Source organism: Lates calcarifer, linkage group LG15 (genome assembly GCF_001640805.2).
Source record: "Lates calcarifer isolate ASB-BC8 linkage group LG15, TLL_Latcal_v3, whole genome shotgun sequence".
NCBI lineage: Eukaryota > Metazoa > Chordata > Actinopteri > Centropomidae > Lates > Lates calcarifer.
The window spans coordinates 23513600-23539705 of record NC_066847.1 but is presented as its reverse complement, the minus strand read 5'-3'; the positions used below and the strand labels follow the sequence as shown (position 1 = coordinate 23539705).

General features: G+C 46.5%; 1 protein-coding gene across 3 annotated transcripts in view; it reads right to left on the bottom strand.

The window, feature by feature from the left end:
• Nucleotides 1–32: 32 nt before the first annotated feature.
• The window catches only part of LOC108889955 (HIVEP zinc finger 3), a 39620-nt gene continuing 13546 nt past the window's right edge, over nucleotides 33–26106 (bottom strand). The window contains exons 2-10 of one of the 3 annotated variants that reach the window (XM_051075945.1): nucleotides 18581–18626; nucleotides 10596–12978; nucleotides 10025–10317; nucleotides 7759–9792; nucleotides 7107–7270; nucleotides 3512–3687; nucleotides 3291–3392; nucleotides 1837–2504; nucleotides 33–1649 (exon numbers count right to left, since the gene is read on the bottom strand). In XM_051075945.1, the coding sequence (XP_050931902.1) occupies nucleotides 990–1649; nucleotides 1837–2504; nucleotides 3291–3392; nucleotides 3512–3687; nucleotides 7107–7270; nucleotides 7759–9792; nucleotides 10025–10317; nucleotides 10596–12627 (6129 nt within the window). In that variant the 5' untranslated portion in view covers nucleotides 12628–12978; nucleotides 18581–18626 and the 3' untranslated portion in view covers nucleotides 33–989. The remainder of the gene's footprint in view (nucleotides 1650–1836; nucleotides 2505–3290; nucleotides 3393–3511; nucleotides 3688–7106; nucleotides 7271–7758; nucleotides 9793–10024; nucleotides 10318–10595; nucleotides 12979–18580; nucleotides 18627–26106) is intronic. The other 2 variants (XM_018686714.2, XM_018686676.2) reach the window with 2 other exon arrangements.

Genomic DNA, 26106 nt, shown 5'->3' with positions numbered 1-26106 from the left:
CAGAATGAAAAAAAGGCACAACCTGAAGGGAGTCTGGTGCATTTTTTATTTCTTCAGTGACTAGAAATTTTGCTGTGTGTGAAATCTGCAGGGCACTTGATCCTCCGGTACCAGCCAAACACAATCCCTCTTTTTTTTTTTCACCAATTCAAGTCACAAACATCATGAAAAAGACACACAGATGTAACAAAAAAAACATTTTTCCAATAACAAAAAGTAAAAAAAAAAAAAGAAAAAAAAAGAAAAAGAAAAGAAAAAACAACCTTGAAACAATGATCATTGTCATGAAATAACAATAAATAAGGAGCGCTCTTCCCTGTACAGAGATATACTCTAATCTAAAATCTTCTGTAATAAAAAATAGATCTTCAGTGCATTTCCTCTGGCACGTTTCTACTGCTCCTTCAAAATTTCCACAACTCTCGGTTATCCTGGCATTAAAGCAATGGCCTTTAGAACAGAAACAATCAAAACACCAAATATTAACCCTCCTGAACAACACAAAAAAGCGAATAGAAAAATTTCACAGCCTTCTCTTTGTCTATCTGTACTGTACATCTCAAAAAGCAAACCTGGACAGAAAAGGCACAAGTAACTATAGTTTGAATAATACTGGACAAATTCTGGACAAACAAAAATGGAATTATTTTTCATTAAAGATTTTGGTCATTTACAAATTTATTCATATTCCTTTTACATATATTTAAACAGACATTAAGATTACCTGTATCATTAGAAATACAGGAAGGATATATATATTTATATATATGTATATATATATATAATTTATATATATCGATTTACAGAAACATTATTTTCACAAAGAAAAAAGTGCATTTTTATAACAAACCTGAATATTGCCAAGGAACAAACATTTAAGTTAACAATAGTATTGAAAACTGTATAAAAACAAAGCAATAAAAAACAAGACTAGTGTAGCAACCAATAAAGCAAAATGGGATGCATGATGCATCAAGGTGTAGACACTGTTAAGTGCTCTGGTCTGTTCTGGCTGAGTCTCCTTTAGCTCCTCCCTCCACCAGATCACTACCAGATGGTGGCTCCTCCCCCTCTGCCTGCTGTCCAGTGACACGCGAGACTACAGAGGCTGCTCGACTGAGGGGTGCTCTCGAACAACTGTCTCTGACGCAGCGTTCGGTGGTCTCAGTAGCAGACCTGCGGTTCTGGGCGGAGCTATGTGAGCTGCCATATTGCTTTGAGTCTGTGGTCTCCAACTCCGGTTTGGAACACGTTAGTGCTGTGCTAAAACTGCACCGCCCTGACTGGCTGGTTCCTGCTGCCTGGTGCTCTGACCAGTGGTCTCCAGGAGTCCTAAGCCCTTGAATTCTGGGGGTCCCGCCCCAGTATGATTCAAACCTGGCCAGTGACGGCCCCTCCATGGGGGGAGACGTTGGGGACGAGGGGGTGGTGGGGTGGGACCTGGGTCTGGCCTGTACCATTTGGATTCCTCCGATGGGGATCATCAGATAGGGGACCTTGGCTTGTTGGGAGTGCATGGGAAGATGGCTGAAGATGTTGTCTGCTGCTTGGTGGCCAGGGTAACCCTCACAGGTGGACAGACGAAAAGCAGGTGGAAACAAGCTGGCTTCTGGAAATGTTGACCCTTTGCCTGCTGTACCACTTTTCTCCTGTAGGGGGAGCAAAGACTTCATCATCACCTTTTATAGACTTGCTCTGCCAGTACACAAGGTACTGTACACTGAGATCTGTCTAGGAGGAAAGTGCAAAAGAAGAACATTGTGGTTCCTGTCTTCTTCTCAGTTTAAATCTCTAGGCACAGATCTATGCAGATATATAATAAAAAGGAAGACTCACCAGTTTAAATTGACTACCCTTTGAGCTAGGACTCTCCCAAGGCAGGTATCCAGTGGTCCTGTGCTGTAACCCCAGTGGTGGGGGAGGGGTCCGAGCTTGTGATGACCGGTAGCAGCTAGGTGAAATGGGACGAAGAGGAGAAAGGGGTCTGATAGGAGATGGTCCTCTTTCGGGGGAGGGCGAGACGTGCCGGCTGGGTGAGGACAGCTCGGTCCTGGGGGAAAGGCTGTGGATGGGTGAGGACAGCTCCAGACGGGGAGAGAGGCTGCGGCTGGGGGAGCAGCTCTCGCTGCTGGGGGAGAAGGCTCTCGGCGACGCCTTCCAGCCCCGCCGGGAGAACAGAGCTCTCCTGCTGCCCGGAGAGGCTGCTCGTCTGCTGCTGGGCCAAACTCCCCTCGGGGAGCGCTCCTTACCGGGGCTGGGACTGGGGCCCGGTGGGTGCTCGGGGTCAGGAGTGCCCTGCTTAGAGTGCCTACTGCAGCTGGAATGTCCTCCTGTGGATAGGTGGGTGTCTGACGAGCAGGAGGATGGCGGGTCATCGTGGGATGCAGACTCCTCTTCCTCGTCATCATCATCATCGTTGTCATCATCGTCCTCAGACTCCTCCACGTCGGAAAACTGGTGCTCCTCCTGTTCCTCTGAGCCACACACGCGTTCATCGCTTCCTGCTGTTTATGGAGACACAGACAAGCATACACATCCTTTGCGTTACATCTGTTTACATCCATATTGTGAACCGTGAAACACCTGCACTGGACGTACAAAGTTGCGACCGAAAAATTCTCACATTAAGAGACACGAAAACATATTAACAGAACAATTTCCGGGAACAAGCACAAAGGGTTAGGACAGCATACTGTATCTTTTTGACAAACCTCACCCACCACCCATCAAACCAACGTTATAAATAGACTGAGGATGAAAAGACCGGAATTTTAGTGAATAGCACCATGCCTCTATTCACAAACTAGCTCAACAGCCTTGTGAATGGAAAGACGGTTTAAATGGCGCGTCCTTGGCTGTGATGGGTGTTGTCTGTCAGCAAGACAGAGATGGCAAGGGGAGGGGTAGTAGAGGAAGGTTAGGGAGGAGATCGTGAGTTAGCTGGCTTTGAGACTCTTCTATGGCTTTGACAGAAACGGGGTAGACGCGCGTTTCGGGATGCGTATTGTTGCACGCCAGCGACACATCCTTGAGAACAAGGTATACTTGCCAGACTGCTGCAACTACTGTGGCGTACTCTGTATTCTTCATTTATTCATCTTATACTTTCTCATACTATTTCTTATGCAAGGCCAAAGGGAGGAGAATAGAACATGGTGTTGCATAAGCTGTCAGTGCTGAGCGACTACAATTCTTCACTGGTAGAATGTCACCCAGCTGTGTACCGATATTTCTCTGCAGTGGGGGGGGGGGGAAATACGTGAGATGCCTCTCCATCCCCTCTTAAGTACCTGTTTCCTCGCTCTCCGGCTCGTCCAGTGATGACTCAGATACTCCCATTGCCTGGCATTTTTTCCCATGAGCCTTTGACTTCATGTGTTTAGTAAGGTTTCCTAGGAGGAAACAAGAAAAGCACATAACAATTGCCCTTGAAGTACACAGGGTAACGTAGATAGCTATAATATGATGGCAAGAATAGCGATACAGAGTAACTTTTATATTGTCCTCTTACCTTTGGTTTTGAAGGCAAAGTTGCAGTGTTTGCAAATGTACGGACGGACATCAGTGTGCGTTCGAATGTGCTTTTTCAGCATGCTGGGCTTCTTACAGCGGATGCCACACTCTCCACATATGTACTTTCCCCTGCCACGACCTCGCACATAAACATACTCTTCATTGGACTTATACCTAAGAAACAGGAGATAGAAAAATAAAGATAAAAGATTTGCCTGCCACAAAATCCCAATTTAGCATCACTTACATATAGACCGCTGATTTTATTGTGTGGTAGAATTCAGGAGCAGAATGCACAAATGCCTAGCTACTGGTCTCCACAACCAGCCTCTTTAGCTCCAAAATGCTCCACTGTGTTTACCAGTTAGATGCAAACTTTTACTGTCTGCTGCTTGGTGCTGGGTAGGCAGCGTACAGTGGTTTTACAGAGGTTTCTTCCCTGAAAGCAACTGCATGCAGCTGGTGGAAGCAAGGTTAATGACAGTGGAATCTGCAACGTGAAGAACCAAAACAATGCACTAAAAGATGTTGAACGCTCGGAGGAGCTGAGGGGAACCACAGAGCTGTGTGATAAATCTTTGCGGCTTCCTCACTAAAAGGAAGCCCTTTCACATTTCACAGTCATCTGACCTATTGTTCGTATAAAAAAATATTGATTAGTACAGCTTTAATAATAATGGTGAATGCGGATGTGGGTTTGTGTGCAGCACAAATGTACGCATACACATGCACCCAAGGCGCGCACACACACACACACACACACACACACACACACAAAACTGTGAAAACAAGGCTTTCTTTATGGAGGCGGGTTGGGGAAGCCCCACCAAAACCCCAGCAGCACTGAGTCCCTGGGCTGTTCCCTCCACTACACCCTGGGCACACAGAGAATACCAGCTATTCTGCTGTGATCGGACGGCCCTGCCAACAACAGCAGCGGCTAAAGAGAGGGGGGAAGGGAAGCCTGGCTATGGACAACAACCTAAAATAGATACTATATATAAAAATCAAGCAACACATTTAGTTCTAGTCTATAAAAATGTTGTTTATTCACAGTCCTGATGTTTACTAAAAGGTTATTTGTGGACAAAGTGGACCACAGACGTTTTAAATCTGAATGAATTGTCCTCTATGAAAAACTCTGTCTGCCCTCACTACTCACAAAGAGATGTACAATCCATTCTGAATTGTAAATATCCAATGTGTGCTGACTGAGTTTAATTACAGGATATGCACCACATCTACAAGAACCCAGGCGGTGAATGCTCCCTGTTGTATAACAGAACCAGCAACAGCAAATCATAACAAATTGTTACACAACTGTAAAATAGTCTCAACAGTGGCATTATGTTGCATTCATTCAGGGGCTGGCTACTGTTTACTGGCATGTATTTCTTGCTACTGCTAAAAATATCCACCCACATCTCAGGAAAAACAAGGCAGAAGTTGCACTTCACACGTCGAGCATTAAATCAGCAGCAGCGTCTCTCGGTGAGACTCAACTGTCAGTCTGTCCCCTGCTTGTACTGCTTCTTGATTAACGGAGAAGGTGCCGTTTCCGACCAGACTGCGATTGATTGATAAGGCCATTGAATTTCAAAGCAGCAACAACTGAATAACAGTAAGAGACATTACTGCTAGTACTGAGACAATCAGGACAGAAAAAGACATAACTAATCTTTTCGACACACGCTGTAAACTCTGCTCACGGGAATGACAATGCTGATTTCGCCAGTGTGGTTTAAGTGTTGTGACAAATCGGCAGTGTTGACCACTTCCACCACCATGGAAATCAATCTCCATGTTTAAACAGAATCCAGAGGGAGACAGTTTTGTGCTCACTAACAGGGATTAAAGCTCATATTCCACAGACTTTTGCTGCCACCAAGAAGGAACAGCTATGCTCGCTTAATTGCCAAGACATGTTATTGAGAGGGGAAGAAAAAAGCTGCCTTGATCCCGTATCTGTTTCTTTAGCTGTGTGATACTAATAAACCCTAGAGACCCCTGTACCCCTCTTTCTTAAAGGGATCTCTAAAATTGGATCAGGATGAAATCACGCAAGTCATTGGAACAAAAACAAAGCTGCATGATGCATATTCATAGAAAAAAAGTGTTGCTTGTTCTCCAGAATAAAATGTGTGGCGCACAGTCATGATTTCAAAGTGTTAACAAAAGGGAGGTAGGGATAATGAGTCCTAACAGAATCAGGGTACAAAACATTCGGCTGTGTGGCAGAGCGAGTAGCTGCACTTATTTGCATGCGTGGAGAAAATACAGCAGGACATCAAGAGGTGTAGGTACACAGAGAGAGGACACAGGGGAGGTGGAGAGGGAATGAAGAGAAAATAATACATGGGTAAGTAAAAGTGGAAGAGCTGCCAGAGTGAAGCAGGCAGAGCGAAGAAGGGGGGAGAACAGGGCGGTGTGATGGAGACAGACGAGGGGTAGAAGGGAGGGAGCTGCGGGCTGTGATGAAAATGCACTTCCTGAATGTGCGTAGTGTGTGTGTGCGCCTGCAAATGATAAAGACTGCTAATTAGTGGCTTATCTACTGTTAAGCAGACAACTCTTTCACTCAATCTGTGTGCATATAAACACAAGACACTGGCCTTAATGTGCAAGTGTTGACACACATGCACAACCACACACACACACACACACACACACACGCACACACACACACACACACACACACACTATACAAACAAAAAGTTTCTATAAAAATCTCATGTCATCACCTCCCTAATAACTAAAATACTTTTCCATGTCCATCAAAAGGAAAACCAGTGGTCTCCCAATTAATTCTCATTAATTGGGAACATTTTACTTCTCTCCACCACTCTAGCATTTCAATATTTCCTTCCTCTCCTTTTTTATTCCTACCTACTTCTTCCATTTCTTCAGTATGTGCACATCTAAACAGAATCAGCTGCTGGGAAATCTTTCACACACCAATCTACACAGTCTACACACCAGTAAACCTGGGAAAGAAGACAGGCTGCGCTGGAAAAGATCACTCAGACATTTATGGAAAGCACATTACGTGAATGCAGTGACGTGTACAAACATGTATGGGTGACATGCGCACGCTGCGCACAAACACGTCAATCATGACTGTGACGGACTGCTTGCAGATTGCTTCATACTGTGCCTCTGAGGTTTCTCAGAAACTTATGTAACTGTAAAAACGGGTATTAATGAGAGTCTCACAAAGTGAAATTGGAGACAACCTTTTCTCCTTCACACATACAGAGACACACACATACACACCGACACACACATACACACACCTCTATCTCTCCAAATTAGCACTTCTAAAACACAGACATTCATGCCAACAGTAAGAGGAAAAGGCTTGGCTGCAGGTACAAATGAAGTCCCTGCGGGCTTCACTGCCTCCCATCTGTTAGTGTAATTCTCTGTGCGCTCTTGTCAGCTCTCCATAGTTGCTGTTTTCCTGTCATCAGGCATTGGTTTGTGACAGGAAAAAAGCAGATTACTTGTGTAATGAGGTTCTGCCGTTATAAAAATATAATGAATTTCGAATTAAAAGATGTATAATGTAACAGTGTCACTCCTGTCGTTCTTACCCGCCTTCAAAGATGCGAACACGAGAGGGCTCGCCCTGTTTGGAGGTGGAGGGTCCCTCCTCGTCTTTCATCTCTTTGTTCTCCTCATTCTCTTGCTGCTGCTGCTGCTGCTGCTGCTGCTGATCCTTCACTTCAGTGACGGTGCTGGGTGGGGTGGCATGTACCTACACTCGAGACACACACAGAGAAATTCAAAACAACTTAAAATGTTAACTGTTTTCCTGTTAAAAGAGTACGCACAATGCAACTCAGCCTCCAACGGCTTGGTCAGAAACAGTGGTGTGTTATGTTAGTACAGCGTAACATAGACCTAGAGCCTGTAGCCTGAAGCAGAGATGAGGAGCGGGCTGCAGAGGTCTGGCACACTCTGTTTTTTCTAACTGCAAACACCCAGGTTTTCAAACTAGTAGTAGCCTGAGGTGATATCACTGTGATGTCACTTGAGGCAGTTTTTCAGATAATTTTTTCCACACAGCCAGTAGAGCTCCCCAAGACCTATACACAGTGTAAAATAGGTGGAATTCCCCTTTAAGTACATTAATGGGATTATATGTAAGTTTAAAAAGATAATAGTGTGATATTAGTGTGTCTTTATCAGAGTGGTCAACATTAACTAATAAATGCAGTGAGGGTGTATTGTGGTTATGTTTACCTCCGACACATGTGGGGTCCTGTTGGACGGGGACAGTTCACTTTTGGCTGGGGTTGGGGCTGTGGCCATAGTGTACGTCTCTGTGCTGTGCTTCTGTTTGGAGCACAACAGAGACAAGACCACCTTGGTGCTGAGGCCTGGCAAGTTGGGGTTGTGAGCGCTGACACTCCAGGTAGAATAAACTGAGGCGCGGGGGTCCCTCTGGGCAGATGGGTTGGGCTTAACATAGTTCCGGTAGCACCAGTTGACTGTAGTGGAGGTGTGGAGGCTGGGGTACGAAGGGGTGCTCGGTCTCCCGACCCCCTCTCCCGCAGCCGGCACCTCTTCCTTTTTTTGACTTGACTTTTCAGTCAACTCCTTCCCCATCTCCTCCTTTTCCTCCCTGTTATGTTTCCTTGGTACTTGCTCCTGTTTCCCATCCGCTTTCACAGTTGTTACCTCCTCCCTCTCTGGCTGTTTCCTCTCTCCCTCTTCCAGTTTTCTCCCAGTGGCTTTATTTTCCTCTTCCTCTCTTACCTTCTGTTGTACGCCATCCTCCTCCTCCTCCTCCTCCTCCTCCTCCTCCTCTCCTGCCTTATGTTGCTCTCCCTCCCCTTCCTCTTTTACCCTTTTCTGGTGACGCTGAGCCTCTGTGCTGAGTTCCAGACTGGCTGCAGGAGAAAGCATCCGTTTACTTCCTCCAGCCCCCAATGGACCGTATCCCTCCCCGGATCCTGAGGCCAGCTCGGTAGGCAGGGACAGGGGAAGAATGATGTCTGGAGAAGGGACCTTCAAGTAGGACCTTTGCAGTTTTTCCCGCTCCACCTGGCCCATAATGACCATAGCTGTGCAAGAGATGGGTTCCTGTGAGCGGGTGGAGGCCAGGATCTGGGACAGGGTGGTATACATGGCACTGGCATAGGTAGGTATATGGGTCTGGAGGCGCACTGGCACCACAAGGGACACTACTGGTGTGAGCTGAGCCAGACATGTGGCAATAACGGGCTGTGGGTGGTGGTAGGAGATTGTTACGAGGGATTGACGGGTAAGGTCAGAAGACATGGACGAGATGGAGGGTCTGCTCTCTGCAGCGGGAAGGGAAGGAAGTCTTGGAGGAACAGGCAAGTACAGAGTCTGACTAGCTCTAGTCCTGGATGAGAACTGGAGAGGAACCAAAGCTGGAAGCTGTTGGAATGGTAATCCCAACTGTTCTGCCATGTGGATCTGCGCTGGGTTTATTTGTATATGTGGAGGTCCCGACTGTGACTGTATGAAGGCTCTGTGGATGATCTGGGTGGACAGTACTTCAGTAGGGAAGGCTGTGGTGACAGGGAGTAGCTGGGATAGCGATCCTGGAGGGAATGCTTGCTGGGCTCTGGGCTGCAAAGGGAGCACATCCTGAGGGGGCGGGAAGATCTGTGGCTGTAACAGCTGCAAGGCTTTCCCTGTGGCTTCCAGGCTGAACCGGGGGCTTGCCTCGGTTGAATAGAGAGGAGGAAGGATGGGACGGGAAGGCCCAGGCTTCGGACTCTCTGCTCTGCTGGCCCCTTCCTCCTGCTCAGGCTCCCCTAAGGTGGCATGCTTCACAAGGAGACACTTTCTCCGTTCTTTCCAGGCAGACGTAGACTGCTGAGAGGACAGGGACCCATAGTCAAAAGACTTACTTCTGGTCTCTGAGATCTGCTCTGTTTGCTGGGGACTGGCCGGGGCCTGCTCTGAGGCTGAGCGCCTCATCTCCTTGTGGCTTTGATGGTGTTGGTGGGAAGCGGGCGGCACCATCAGCATCTGGGAGCTTTGGCTGCTAACGGCCCAGGCGGCGCCCTCCGATCTCGCCGCGTCCTCGAAAGAAGCAGAAAGGCTGGAAGCGTGGGAGATGTTGCTCTCTTGACTGGGGCTGCGAGACAGAGACACAGACTCAAAGCTGGACTCCCCCGAGGACTGGGCTGCTTCTGCCAGGCGGAGTCTCTTCTTCTTTGGTGGCAGCTTCTCCGCAGGGAGCTGGGCCAGAGTCTGGCTACGCTGAGGCCACTGGAACTCCTCCACTCTCTCAGCCTCCTAACAAAGATAAATAGTTAACTAATTTATCCTGTATAAATCCTTTGTAAATATATAAACAACATCCCGTGTAAGATGAAGGGACACTGACTTCTCACCTGCTCCAAACTTTTCGTAGGATATTGAAAACACTCTTAAATCAGTGTTGTATAATGGAGTCAAGCTAGGCATCCAAGTGCGCAAAAAACGCACAGAAACATACAGCCAAACACTCCTTTAAATAATCATGTACCTTGGATGAGGATGCTGTCACTGGCGGTGACACAGATGGCATGTCAGCATCAGGCTCAACAGTAACAAGGATCTCTGGCACTTGGATGTTTGGCTGGCGGATGAGGCGAGATGTGGAGGGTGACGGTTTTGGCTCGGGTTGTTGTGTTTGCTGACTCTCTCTGAGGTCTGGTTCCTGACTTTCCATGGATATGCTCTCCTGCTTCTCAAAGGAGCTTGTGTGTTGGATGACGGACACGCCCTTTCTGTCCTGCTGCTGCTGCTGTTGTTTTGGCTCAGTCTGTAAAGAAACACCTGGAAACATACAGCGCGGACAACGACTCTATCATTATGTTATATTGGTATGCTGCTTTTGCTGTTTTATTTAGTTGTTTTTGCATTTAATTCCCTGAACTACAGTGTGGTGTTATGTATGAAGATGTAGATTTTGACTCATGCGTATCTTTTACCTAAGCTAATCAGGTTTCTCAGATGTTATAAGCGCATAAATAGGTATGTAAGAAAACAAACTCACTGCTCACACAGGATAAGATTATAATTTTATCTGTCACTGCAGGGATACATAAACAAACCTGAGAGGGCCTGGCTGTGCTCCGGTCTGCTTGGCACTGGAATGAGGCCCGCGGAGCTGCCTGACATGGTTACAGACCCAGGGCTGGGAGGGTCCTCCTCCAGGCTCTCTTCTTTCCTCCTCTTCCTCACAGCCATAGCCAGGGCCCGGAACTTATAGTGCATCATCATCTGGGGGCGATCCTCCCTGCATGTTTTACCCACATCCCCACTCTCTTGTTCCAGTGTCTGCTGTCCCGAGCAAATGCCCCTGTGTGCCTCGTAGCCTTCGCTGTGTTGGAAGCGAGCCCTGCATGCTTCACATTCAAACAGGCTGGGAATCTTTTGCTGTTGCTGTTGTTGTTGCTGCGGCTGCCTGGTTAGTTCGGTGGCTCTGGCTGAGGAGGAATAGGAGGAGGAGGAGGAGGAGGTGGGACCGGCCTCCTCCAGCATTACCTCAGCTCCCAGGGGGACTTCTATGGCAGGTTGGCGCCTCAGCATGCGCTGGGCATGGCCAACTCTCATCTCTGCTACCACCGCTTGCTGCTCGTCGAATGACTGGCAGAGACGGTACCCTCTGGGAGACATGGTGCCAGAGGTGGAGGGTTCTCCTTGGCTGGTAGATGATGGCATTGAGTGGCTTCTGAGCAGAGGCACTGACGACAGCTCCTGGCTACCTGCTGGATCTGCCTCAGGATTGTGGAGGTGCCTCAAACCGCTGGGGCCGGGGGTTTCTCCTTTGGGATCGAACGCGTAGGGATCTTTAGGGGCGCTAAATTTAGGTGACTCCATGCTGCTCTTCCTGGACAGAGAAGAACGTCTGGGCTTCACGCTGTCAATCTCACTGGTGTCTACTACTGCTTCATTGATAGTGATGAGCTTCGTGATGTGTTCTATGACTTGGGTTTTGGGTACGGCGAAAGGAATGCTCTTTTCCTCCGTTCCTGAAGATGAAGAAAGCGAAGAATGAGGCTGCTGCTGATGGGGACTGCGCTGCTGCCCTCCCAGTCTTCCATATTTCCCTAGGATAATTTCTGCGTACGTTTTGGCACTGGCACTGGGAGGGCTGACTTGGGACAGGTCAGTGCTGCCCGATCCGGAGAAGTAGCCAGACTCTGTGCTGCCTTTACTGCCAGGGCCTAGAGAAGAAGACGAGGTGGAGAGGGAGGAAGGAGGGTCATCTGGCGAAGCCATGGGTCCACGTTTCCTTTCACTAAGCCTCAGTGCCAGCCTTTGCTTGACAGCCTGGGAGTCTTCAGGCCTCTGGCTCTCCTCTGAGCCTCCCAGCACCTCCTTACTACCTTTTTTCTGTTGACCCAACATCTCCTTAGAAGACTTTCTGTGCTGGCCCGTCTCCTCTTCAGACTCAGTGCTTTCTCCCTCTGTGTGTTCCTCAGGGTCTTCTCCAACGCCACTGCCCTCTGGTCCACTCAGACTGGGCTCATCACGGCTGGATGCCAGGCCTGCTTTGATGCGATGGGCATGGGACTTGCGGTGCTTGTACAGGTTGCTCTTGGTCTTGAAAGAAAAGCCACAGGGGGCGCAAGGGTAGGGTCTTTCTCCTGTATGGGAGCGAATGTGTTTCTGAAGAACGCTTGGCTTGGCACATGGACGGCCGCAGTAAGTGCACACATATTTCCCTGGTTTCTGGGGTTTCTTCTCCCCTCTTCGGGGTGAGCTGACCCCTTCTAGGCCCTCTTGGCTGGACTGAGCTAGGACCCCGTGACCAGGCTCACCCCGGGTGGAGGATGTGGAGCGGAGGGATGAGGTTGACGAGGAAGCTGGGGAATAGAAGCTGCCTCCTGAGGAGGGACCTGGGCTGTCTGGATGCTGCCATCCTACCGCTTGTTGCTGCTGTAACCGAAGCAGAAGGTCAGTGCGTTTGGGTTGGCGATTCTGCAGGCGGCCCAAGGCTCTATGTACGGGACGAGGGTTAGGAGGCTGCTGGGGCTGCTGAGGTGGACAAGATCCTAGCGAGGATTCAGCCGTTACATGTTGCTGCTCTTGCCTTCCAGAGCGCTCCCCATCAGCCGGACGGCTGGGCTCAGCCTCCATAGAGTGGGGAGGAGGCCTCACAGACACGCAAGGAAGGGCTCTTGGAGCCTCATGGGGCTAACCGCATGGCAGCAGAGAGGTCAGAGGCAGGGGAACATTGACAGGCTGCGTTGTAAATCAAAACGGAGGGCCTTTCTCGGTGTGGGCCAAAAGTTATTCAAGAGGACCAAATGAGGCATCATTAAAAGGTGCCCTGGAGCTGCATGAATGCAGGTAAACATGGATCATTTCCCTGTACAAAGCAGCTCTGCTTCTGTCCAGCCATAGCCATTCTAACATCCCTCCCAAGGTCTTCTCTGCATCTCCTTTGTTGGTTGTCAAGAGCGTTTGCCGTTCAGCTTCTGAATGGGTCTAAGGGAGCACAGAAAAAGACAAGGAAGCACTGAGTCATAAAAGTGGAAACATATTAATACATGTATTAGATTCTCTAAAAAAGATTTAGTCATAAAGAACTATGGCAAAGTGTGGTAAAAATATCCCCATGTTCTCATTTTTTCCTCTTCACTTTGCACTAAAAGCAGAAATACACGTTTCTAAATAAAAGCCACAAAACAAAGAAAGGTAATGAGGAAATGTCCTGCTTTGCTGACTTCAGTCAACCTCGGGGCTCATTACTGCAATCTCAGAGACAGAAAACACACAGGACCTCACGAAGATGATTTAGACTTCTTGACATCCTAAAGGTTTTCAAAAAAAAAAAAAAACAACAACTGCCAAAACAGTCAGCAAGATAATTGCATCAGCAGCATGTTATTCCTCTCATCTGTCCTGGCTTCAACTCATTAGAAGCAGATACTGTGCAGTGATCTGGGAGACAGGGGCACACCTACTGTAAATCTATTAGGAAATGTCAGGTACAGGTGTTCTTATACTGTATACTTGTGAATCTCCTTGAAATTGAGATAGAATGAAAAACTCCCTTCAAATCAAGACTTCCACTCAAATCAAAACATATATGATTCAATTCTGACCCTGACTGGCCCCTATTCTGCAGGAGTCAGAGCAGCTCAGGGCCAGCCGGGCAACATCCACAGCACAGGCACCAACACAGGAGATCACAGTGTCAGGGCAAGGAGTCAAAACAAATGTTGGAAATATAGCTTGTGCTTATCTGATCTGGCACTAAAGCTAAAGGGGGTAAAAGCAGGGGTGAGGGTGGGGGGCTGTTTTCTAGTGGATAAGAGGACTTGACAGCAACTTTCAGCTTACACCCCCTTGCTCTCTACTGTTGTACAGCCACCAGGGTGCAGTGTTCATGGTTGCTCGCCCTGTTGTGAAAGGGTACTGTGAAACCTTTTATCAAAATGGATCTATTGTAATATTGCCTGCTCACACACTACTAGAAAGCTGTGTTTACCAAGCATGGCCGATCATGAGGACTTAGAGATGAGGCTGCAATGAAATCTCCTCTTTGTATCAAGATGTATGTTGTGTAATATTTCCCACTTACTACAAATCCTGCACTCTGTCTCAACTCGGGACACGGGATTCTTGCACCGCGGCCAATCAAAACACATTCTGGGAATGGATGGGGCCAATCACAACATTTTCGCTGCAGCAGCCGTGCCCAACCGCTGACAGTCCCAGCACAGGCTCATCCAGAGTATCAATCATCATGTAAGACGCTGACACTCCTCGCAACCACCCTTCTGACTCTGTCAGACTCTGCAGATCAGTGCTCACTGAAGGAGAAGGACACCGTGTATGTTCACCTCACAGCTGTAGATCTGTGTGACGGTGTAGATGGTGTGCACCAGCTCTGACAGCTCGAAGAACACACCAGGAGAGAAGACAGCAAGAGAGGGAGGCTTCTAATGTTTTGCACTGATGCAGAGCAAATGCAGAAGCTGGGAGTAAGGAGGTGAGAGACAAAACATGCATAGATGCTATATAGATAGATATAATAATAATAGATAGAATATTAGATATATGCATTTTAAGTAAGAGCAAGAAACAGTGAAAGAAGGGGTGGGGAAAGAGAGAAAAGACTGAAGCAGTCATCCAGTGGCTGAATAAACAGGCCCAGAAGAAGACTGCAGTTTAAGGTGCCAGTGGTGGCAAGGCAGCAGTGACAGTTTTTTTTTTTTTTTTTTAATGAGCCACACTCTCCATATGTCTAAAAAAACACACTGCACAGTCAGCCTTCATTAGAGCCAGTTTAGAGTGGGAAAAAAAGGGGGGGGATCACTCTTCCTCTTGGAAACAACCTGACAGATTCTCTGCTCCATCTCTGCGTTCCCCAACATCTGTTGAGGGCCGATCGTCTGTTTAGTAGTATGTGTTTCTCTGAGCAGACCAGCGCTTTGATTACAGCAGACTTAAACCATCGCCACTCAGCAATTAGGCAGCATAACAAACCGAATCAACGCCATTAAAATTCACTTCTCAGCTTTCTGCTGCCTATCTTCCACCTTCTCGGCTGCACAGGAAGACTTTTGTACGCAGTGGCAGCTAAAGATTTTTCTGTCTGGGGCTGTTGAGCCGGAGAGACACATTAGTCTCTAGAGTTACATGTAGAGTTAGAGTTAGATCAGGAGGGAATGGAGCTTACAGAAGAGAAGCATCTGATCCTGTCTGAAGAGAGTTTATTCCTCTCGCATGTGAATTTTAGAGAGAAAAGTGACATGACAATAAAAACTGTAGAAAAAAGAGGGGTGGGTGTGGGTAAAGATGGGTAGAAAGTGAGTGGATGTGGAGGAGGATGATGCAGTGCTGTGCATAGAAAACAGAGGGATTGAGCAGGAAGGAAAGCACAGACAGAGGAGAAAGACAACCCCCTCCCCCGTAATAAATGTCTTTGATCATGTAGTTGGTTATCAGAGTGTAAGTTTAATGATCTCTGGCGTGGCTGTTGATGCAGCTCTTAAACAGGGCGATTAGAAGGTTTTAAGGTTGAGGGAGAGCACTGCTTACATTATTCATGGCAGTCTAGACTGCCAGCTCTGAGCTGGGGAAACACACAGTCAGGGCCTTGCCAGGAAGATGAGGGAAAGGAATGCCTACATTAAGCCAAAACACACACACGCACACCCTACAGCGCACATACAGTGTACAGTACTATTCTCCCCAGAGCAATACCTGCCAACACACACAGCAGCCAAATCCACTCTGACAGCTCTGACCAGCCAATCAGGCTCCAGTGCCCTGAGGTGACCTACCCTGGTTCCACTCAGCCGATCCTCCTGCTGTTTGACGAGGGGTTTTCCTTTCTCATCATCCTCATTCCACAAGGATGACTTCTTATCAGCGGTGCCTATTACGCACAGCGCTTCAGCGCGCCACACACCATCAGATATCAGTCGCTTATAGGTGAAAACGATGCGACTGTAATAAGCCCTTGGGTAAAACACACAGGTTATGTAAATTTGTTTAACCTTATTGAGGAGGGTGGGGCAAGGGCGTTCTTCTCTCCGCTCTATTTTTAGGCCGAGGTGCAAGCAGGAAGCCACTGATGCAGCTGTTATACGGTGTTATGTTCTTTTGACGGGAGGTGTCAGATCAAAACCACAACTCTAATAGTGGTAGCAGTTTGTAAAACGGCAAACTATGAGCACAAGAGCGTCGTCCCGTCCCCGCCAATCCAACCAGCTGTCGACCGAACCCCTGTATGATAATTCAAACGATGGTCCCATGGCGTGTGCAGTGATTTGTTGTGTGAACTACTTTCTGATGTCTGCGCCTAAAATGTGATTAACAACTGGCCCGCAGAGAGAAGAAGAAGAAGAAGAAGAAGAAGAAGAAGAAGAAGAAGAAGAAGAAGAAGGACAGGATGAGTGAGGAGGAATGCGTGCAGAGATATGAGTGTGTGAACATGCAAAATGGGCTTTGTCAGCAAAAACAGCCACTGATGCAGGTACCCAGGGGAGCCCTGACACACTCCACATCCTACACACACACAGACACACACAGACACACACACCCCGTCACACACTGTCTCTTTCCATCATCTCTGCTGTGCCTATTAAGCCCAGCAGTTGTACTTCTAAAAGTGTAAATCCCATAAAACAAACATTTAGCTCAACTGCTGCTCAATAAGTAGTGCAGGAGCTTTGCAGCAGTTTTACAGTGAAAACTTCATTATCATGCGCAGGAGAGTATGGCCGGCAGAGTTAGTGTTCATTTCCTCATCAATACCCAGACGTATTCATGCAGCTGGTAATGACGGATAAAAATATGGGCTAAACATTAAATTACCTTGTGCCCTGAGAACAGATAAACCCTCTTAAGTGCTTTTTAAAAAATCTGCTGTCATACTGTAACACACCCCTCCTCCCCAAAAACACACACACACACATACACACACACACACATCTCTCTCTCTCTCCCCATTCTCTCTTACTGGCGGTAGCCTGGTGCAGGTTCCCATGGAAACCAGCCTACTCTGAGCAACGGCAGATGGAGAGGGAGCTGGAGGTCTAAATTTATCTCCCAGCATCCTCTCTGACTACAGACGCACACTGGCAGCAGGAAGTGAGGAGGGGAAATGCTTGGCCTCTGCATGCATTGACAAGCTGGCATGACCCTTGACATCTAACCCCCCCCAAACAAAAATCTTTTTTTGAGTGATGGCGGGTCGGTGCCATGGGAGATGAATATGTACGCCGCCACAGCTCGAACAGCAAATCTTGCAATCTCAATGAAGCAATGCAACATTTGATACTGTAGAGGAGGTTCCACAGCATTCCCAAAGTATAAGATAAATGGAAACTAAACTCACAATCCTCCCTGTCGCCGTCACCATAAAAAACAACAACAAAACAAAAACAAACAAACAAACAAAAAAACAGACCTGTCAATCAAACTCAGACTCTCATATACAGGAGAAACACTTTGGGTTTGGTAAATGACTGAAAACCCCAGACGAGAGAACAAGACGCTAGAGACCTCAGAGACCAGGACTCACACTCACCCAGGAATATCACTGCTGTCAGTAAGAGCCGAGCGCTAAGGAGGACGCCGTCTGAGAAAACACTACATACCAGAGCTCTCACTCACTCGCTAACTCTCACTTGACTGCGTGCGGGATGCTGTGCCTCCGAGGAGAGAGGTGGTGTAGGGGAAGGATTTCGCGCGGCTTTGATAAGATTGGCAGTTCACAACCGTCGCGGTGTTCACTTTGATTAAACACGAGCCAGTGAACTGCAGGTCAATACCGGCCTTTTAAATCAAACACGAGTGGCAGAGCCGGGGTAATGCACACCTCGACGAGCAGGGGAAGACTGCACTCAGTTTTTTTTTTTTTTAAATAATACCCCTGGCAGCGGGAAATCTGCTCCTTTGCTGACATAATCAACTGAAAAAACAAACTGACCGCGACTCGGACTAAATTGCAGGTTGCCGGGGTTTCTGTCGTTTTATTTGCGGCCAGGAGCTTCACGGATGGAAACGATCTTTTATGTAGTCACTTAGTGTGCCAATTTTAATTATATAGCCCAAAATCTACCTCTGATTGGAGAGGAACTCCGTCCTCCACTAAATGTCCTGAGACAGCCAACTTCCAGGACAGACGTGCAATAGGTGTCATATACACAGAGACTCTTTCCAACTTTGATTAAATCTCTGAATCTGATTCCTAATGTCCAAACAGTCCAGTGATACCCTCTGGCCTGCTAAAACATCTCAGGTATGTTGTCCTTAAACTAGTGAAAAAGAGTCTTTGTGACATAAGAGACAAACTTAAACCCCTTAAGTAACAAAACACTCTTCTAAGTGCTAAAATGCCAGATTATAATGAACCAAATGGCAAATTTGCAGTAATAAACTATCAAATATATACACGATTTCCAACGACTGAGACACAGCAGCAATAACTAAATGACTAATTTGCTGTACCTGACAAGTAAAGTAATAATGGCGGGGGGGAGAGGAAAACAGAGAGAGAGAGAGAGAGAGAGAGAAAGTGAGGCGAGGGAGGCGCAGAGGGAGAGAGAGAAACAGACAGAGTTTAGATTACCTGACAGAGCAGTCTGGTCTTCCCCCTCAGAGACGCTTCACAGGCACTGTGAGACAAGCAGGGAGAGCCAGAGAGTGAGAGCGGATATGACTGTTTGAGTGGGTGTGTTGCTGAGAGAGAGAGAGAGAGAGAGAGAGAGAGATGGGGGGAGAGAGAGAGAGGCTGGGGGTGAGGCAAAAAAGAGGAATGATGGAGAGAGAGGGAGAGAGGAAGACACTAAATGAATGTTTCCACTGTACAAATGTTGAGGGGAGGAGGAGGAAGATGTGGTGGCAAGACGAAACTAAAAGCGACTCATAATCTCACAGCATGAGTAACATCTCGACAAAAAAAATGGCATCATCGTCTGTGAAGCCACAGTAATAGCATCAATCGCAGTGTTTTTTTTTTTTATTGCCAATGCAACCAAAGTGCAAGACGAACCAGGACAGCGAAACCAAAGACACACGCCTACACATTCAGGACGGGAACGTCTGCTGCTGTTTCTTTAACTCACACATTCAGCAGCAATGGCACGCTGCCGATAGATAGGATTACAAACAGGTCTTACACGGGGTTTTCCCCTTGTAAACACATAACCCTGGAGGCGATTCCCTGCATTTATCACCTCCTTATCAGCAAAGTTATCTTACTGTAGTGGTGGGCAGAGGGGGAAAGAAAAAAACAAAACAAGCAGCCCTCTTCCTAAGAGACAAACCCTCCACATGAACATGTCTCGTTTTTACGTAAATCTTCCACTTTTCCAGTCAGAGTGCCACTGTGCTGCATCTGTAAATGAATTCCAGAGTGGCATCCATTCAAGCAAGCCCCCGCATTACGCAGAACCCAGGCTAGGCCTATCAGAGGTGCAACACGAGAGAGAGAGAGAGAGAGAGAGAGAGAGAGAGAGAGAGAGAGGGAGAGAAACAGAAAGAGAAAGAGAGACTTGAGAATGAACGGAGGTCCTGCTGTTCCATAGAGCTTTGCCTCACTGGCAGAGCGCAGGAAGTGTGAGTCACACACTCTAAAATAAACACACTTGCACAGTGACGAGCCGGCACACAGAACGAGCGGATGGCTGGGCTACTGATCAGAAGGCAGGCAGAGGGGAACATGGATCCTCACAGGCCCGCGACACGTGGTGGCCTGGTGGGACTCACAGCCAGATGACAGGATGACTCAAAAGGAAAAGATGGTTCTCTCCTTCTCTAATTGCTCTATTGTATTTCTTTTCTGCTTTTCTCTTTAACTTCATCTATTTAACACCTGCTTATTTGCTCTCTTTATCATTTTTCTTTTCTTTTTCTTTCCCCTGTGCTCGTCCTATATTGTCCACATGACCCCCTATTCTTTCGCCTCTGCTCTGTGTTTCCTCTCTTATTTTATTTGGTTCCAGTCAATAGGAGTGTTGTTCGGGACTCGGTGATTACCCCAGGCTCCGTGCGGCTGCTGGCTGACTGCTGCAGGGGGGACTGTGCTGGCCTGATGCTGGGCTACTCTCACAGGCTGCTGGCTTCACTGGCCGAGGCACTGTATTGTGTCTGCCTGAATGTGCTCATTGTCACCCTTTACAGCACACACCTTCTATACTGTACTTCCCTGTGAGGGACCTTCACCCATCCGTCATCCCTTTGTCCTCTGTTCCTCAGACTGAGGGGTTCTGACGGGAAGGTGGCGGGGGGGGGGGGGGCACAAACAAAACTGCCACTGTGGTGATGACTGACAGGAAAGTTGCTCTACAAAGACGTAACGATTAGCAAGGCCGGGGACCGGGCTGCAGACACACAGTCTGGTTGGAACCTAGAGAGCGCTAGGAGGTGTTAAGTTGAACGCAAGCAACAACAGAGAGCATAATAATTTTGCAGACTGGGATCAAAATGGGAAGTGCAACGATCATGAAAGTGTGAATGATGCTATAATAAATGGTAACCATATGTTGCTCACTGGCCCCCGAACATGGCTGGCACATATTATGCAAAGCCGTTCTCATTTTCAGTAAATGAAAACAAGGGCTCCCCTGTGGTATGGTCACATGAGGCAGTTTCACGTATATGACACAATATAATGTAGAGGCAAGCAACACCTCAAATGCAAACATCAGGCTTTATAAGAAACTCTGTGTTGTTTTGGAGCAGCCACAGACTATAATTTTGACCAAATGAGTGGTTTGCGCATTTACAGAAAACCGTACAGATGACATATTTTTGGACTTTCACCCCATAAACTGCAGACACAGGCAGTAAAATGGGCAAATATGGGAGTATTCAGAGAGGGTTCTCTCTGTTCTGAGGTCAGATTATTTCAGACATGTGGTCTTGTAAACTGACCCCCCCCCCCCGTCCTTATGACTGTGGTATTATAATAGAAACAAGATCCATTTAAAATGGGGAGCCCACCTAGTGTATAAAAACCACTGTAGCTCAGTGTTGCTCTACCTGTTTGCATTTACTTAGAAAAAGAAAAGCTGGACGCAAGGAAGACATCCATCTACCCAAGTGGGCTGAGTCTTCTAGAACCAGCATGTCAAACTACTAAATCCAGTCATTATTCTGGTAAATGTAACTGGATCATCACTTTATTCTCACCGTCCACCTCAAAATAAAATGTATGTAAAACATGTCTTATCCAGTGACATAAGGTTTAACTCCTCCTGAGGTACAACTACAACACTGGCTTGATAAAAGACCATGAGAAGTGGAACATCTGCTGATGGTCTAGACCAGGTGGCACCAGCAAACAGTGTTCAGACATTCTGTGTGTTATTGAGCAAGTCATAAGTCATATACCATATGTTGTACAGCTGAATGTGCCAATTCATACTTGTGTTCTAATACTGATACAAAAACCATTTCTGAAGACTTTGCTGGTTTTAAGAACCTTGTTTTTAGTCATGTTAGCGGTGTGGTTCTCAGGATGGCAATGTCGGTCGGGTGGTCCACCCTCTGGTGCCGACTGACTTATCTCAACAACTACTGAATGGATTTACATGAAATCTGGTAAACACGTTCATGTTTCCCTTAAGGATTAAATGTAGTAATTTGATGATCCTCTGACTTTTCATCTAGCGCCATCATCAGGTCAGCATTTCAATTTGAAGCAGAGATATCATTCCACTCATTCTCCATCCTTGTTAAAACCTGACATTACCACATACCACAACCTAAATTACCTATAATGCTAACTAACTGCTAATACTCTCTTTTTTTTTGCTTGAGTGTTGATGTAGCATCAAGTTAATGTACATTTGAGCTGCTAGCTTCAAACAGAGGTGAGAAACAGGCTACAGAGGTCTGGTAACCTCACCTCTTTCTAATTTCACAATTCTAGATTATTCTCATTTTAGACGTGTAGTCTTCAGCTCCATCTGATGCTACCTCAAGTGACATCTCTTTCAGAAATCAAATTTTGTGCACCTCCCTCTGGATTTACAACAGGCATTATACAACTTTTTCACAGATGTAGTAGTACTCTCCAAGACAGGTAAACAGACACTGATGTGGGAAATCAGTGGTGGACCACTAACGCCGAACATTTATAGCCGCACAAGAACTTTACCTGGATAAAACAGTACCAGGTCTAGAGGCGCCTTAGCTTAAACCTATTCAAATATACGTATGTACATGTATTTTCACACAAAAATATAGCACAGCTAGTGTATGGTCTTAGACATGCAACCAACCAGCCAGCTAATGGAGTCGAGTATGCTAGTCTTTTGTTAATGCCAATCGATATGTATCCTCAGCAGATGTGATATCTGATCCTGTAAAACACTGAAAGACTGACCACCCCCTGTTTCACTCAGCGTCTCTTTTTAAAAAAAAAAAAATCTTAAGGGGTTTCTCTGTCTCTCTTTTTTTCTATCTCTCTCTCTATTTCCCTGAGACACACACAAATGCACAAGTCCTTTTTAGCAGCCACTCTCTCCCCATTTAGTTCTCAATTTCAGCCTCGCAACAGACTCTCATTATCTTTTCCTTTTCCATGGCACTGAAGCATTAATAAGCGCCACTGTCTTTATATGCAGCAAAGTAAACGTCATGTATATTATGAGGAAGGCTACCAGGAAATCATGTCTCCGGGGTTGCTCTGGCTAGTGATTATGGAAAGTAACCTGGCCCCGAGTAAAGTCCTTGATTGGTAAGTGACACCATATATAGAGCTGATCTATCATTAGCAATTTGCAATGGTAGTGTAAACCCAGCTATTACAGTTATACAGTATCAGTATTTTCTGAGTCTTATGAATTAAGTTTGATTCGCTGCCTCAAAGACAAAATGGTCTTGTGACACGAAACAGGGGACAGCAGCAGTGAACAAAGACTGTGAGGCCTTGTAGAGAGTCACTGTAACAGATACAGAGTGTCCGTCAAAGAAATTTCATCTGCCTTTGGACAACTCAACTCCAAACGTCAAAACACTGCACGAGTCGCGTGCAAATGAAATAAAAGAGTGACAAAGCATTCAGAGGGGCTGGGGAGTATGTGGGGGGGATAAATATAGAAAGAGGAACTGACATTTTCAAAAGCTGTCCTCCCTGCGCCCACAAGTTTCACTGATGCGTGGATGTCAAGATCACAGTGCAAATTCTCCCACGCAGCTTACTGTACCCGTCGTTCACAGTCGACTGCTTTATATTTGCTTTCTCAGTCGTGGCGCAACTGAAAAGAATGGGCTCGAGGCAAACCTGTGATAAGATGAACGTCTTCAGTTAACTGCCTGGAGAGGGGACACATACACAGCTCACTTCTAATAAATCACTGTGATGAAAATACTCATTACCATGGGGAATAAATCCACCTGGGGTTTGTATCTTTTACTACATAAATGAACACCAAGACCTGGGGGTGGGGGTGGTGGGGTTAAGATTAGAAAGATTAGAAAGATTTGTTATATCCAACTATGAAAACATGATATTTTCTCCCATGTTCTTTACCAGCTACATGCTGGTCAGTGACAACTGTAATTTCAGAACAGTAATCATTTTAGCGCAGTTATTTCTGTTTTTGCTACAGTGAGCTATTTTTCTATGAAGTCACCCATGTGGATTCCTCCCCAGTGATGGGAAAGCCTGTGCTAGTTCCTCTTTCTGCAGCTGCTGTGCTGCATCCTGTGTGTGAAGCTGCAGCAGGTACAATGAGCACTGCTGTGGCATAACACACGACCCGGTGCCATGCCTTATCTGCACATCTCTGTAACCTGTGACTATGTTGATCCGAGCTGTTAAAGTTGGAGCTGCCGGTGCTTTTAGTGCTGCCTGCACAAACACAGACACGGGGGGAAGAGTCAACAGGTGGAAGCTCGGCCTGAGTGTGTTCAAACACGAGGACCAGGCCGCAGAATGTATCAACAAGGCCTCCGTCGGTCCGTTCACCCCCCCCCCACCCCTCTGCCTTCCTCTCCCCAGCCCTGGCAGAGGGGCACCCTTCTGATCAGGGAGTTTACTCAAAGCCGGGCCAGTCCAAGTAATTGCTACCCACAGTGACAAACAACTCCATTCAGGCTAAGTGTCGGTTTACAGTTTACTCTCCCTCCTCCGCTGTGAGCCCCCGCTGCCCATTCTGCCCCGGTGCCACGCTGCCTCAGCGGCCTGTCAACAGAGACTCTCCTCTCCATCGACGCCTCATCACCCGGTGCACGTATACCAACGCCATGTGCTATATCTCGTCTGTTTGTGCCTTTGTTTCCCTCAAAAGTGGAGGTGTGTGCTAGCGCATGTGATTGGGAGAGAGAGGGAAAGAGTGCGAGACAGAGAATAACACGGCAGAGGAGAAAAACAGTGTGTGCAAATGCGTAGGAGAGAGACAGAGACGAAGCGAGAGAGCGAGAGCTCTTGTGTATGGTTATTCGGTGTCCTCAGTACACAGCTCCGACCTACGGGAGTGACTCTATCTGCCATCTGAGACAATATTATAAAAGGCTATCAAATGTGTGTGCAGCGTGCAGCCTCTGTGTCTTGAGACTGCCGCTTCAGGGCTGAATGAGACAGCTCATCAATCACACACGACAATCAAGTGCAGCTATAGCAGTCCTTAAGTAAATCTGTGTGTGTTTGTGCATGTGTGGAACCATGAAATGCTGAATCTACAGAATGCATGAACACATGTCAAATGTAAATTGCACTGCATGCACATACTGTAGGTTTTTATGTTTCTCTAAAATAATCATGGACAACATGATGAAAGAGGGATCTGGTTCTGGTTGATTTTTGTTGCTGTGCTTCATCTCTGCACACAGTCCCTCAACCTCCTGAACCCTAATGTTCCCAACATTTCCTCTGAAGTCAGTTCATTTAAAACAGAACATATTTTATCACTGATCTGTAGCAGTGTCTGATTCTGTTGACATTTTTGGTTTAATTGGTCCAGGTTTTGGATTATCTGCCTGAGATTTTTGCCTCCACCCCAAATTAATGAAAGTGAATGGCATTCTCACAAAAACACAATATTAAAACACCTCACACCAAAATCTATTTCCAGACACAACGTCCTGGTTAGTCTGGATAATCCACAGAAAAGAAATAGTCCCTATGAAAACTGCTGACAGCGTGTTCTGTCAATTATCCAGAATAATGAATACACTGTATCTGTAAAAGAGGGGTTGCTGTGGAATCTTAGAAAGCACAACTTTTCTCCATTCACCTCCATTGTGTTGAGCTTGAGGCAGAATTCTCACAGGCAGATATCTTATGGGCAAATAAAACCAAACTTTCCTCATGGGTAGATACAAAAAAGGTAATTTTTTAAAACATTATCAGAGGGAACTGGCCCTTTAAGTAGCTTTAAAGAACCAGTTTCTTTCCACAGCTTGACAGTATCACATACATATTCTTTGCTTGTTTCATGCAAGTCTTTGAACTTGAAGATATGCAAATTAAAATGGATGACCATTAACAACATTAAATGCATTAAATGAAGATTTCTTTTCTTTCTCTGATTACTTCATCCTGACATAATAATAGTAATGATTTAAGAATTCTTTATTTGGAAAGCTATTTTCACCAGAATTTAATAAAGAAAACATTGCAAGCTGGTAATGATGGATTCACCGGCAGTTTAATGAGAATGTGTTCAATCATCATGCTGCTTTTAGTGTGCTAATCTTATTTTTACAGTGACAGTTGTCAACAACATAGAGCTAAAGAAACAGAGCCTTACTGTTCTGAAAACACAAGGTCAAGAAGGATTAAGACGTCAAGACAAGTGTCAATACCTGCACGCTGCTTAGTAACAAAACGCCAGGGACAAGCAAACATATGCTTTTCTTTACAAAACTCTAACTGCAAAGAAAAGGGAGGTGTGTTAAGAGGAAGCTATTTGCTATGACAGGTCCTGTAAGTCAAACATGGCCCACTCTACTGCGAACCAACTGGCCCACTTTGCATTACAAGACAGACAGAAATGTGTCACTGGCTGTACTCATTGTTGCTGGGAGGTGCAGTCTACTTTGGCCACTGGGGAAGGCCACACACAGCCGCACCGTCTGGTTCCAGGGTATGGTTAAAAAAAAAAAAAAAAAAAAAACCTGCTTGTATTCCTGCTTCAAGTCAGA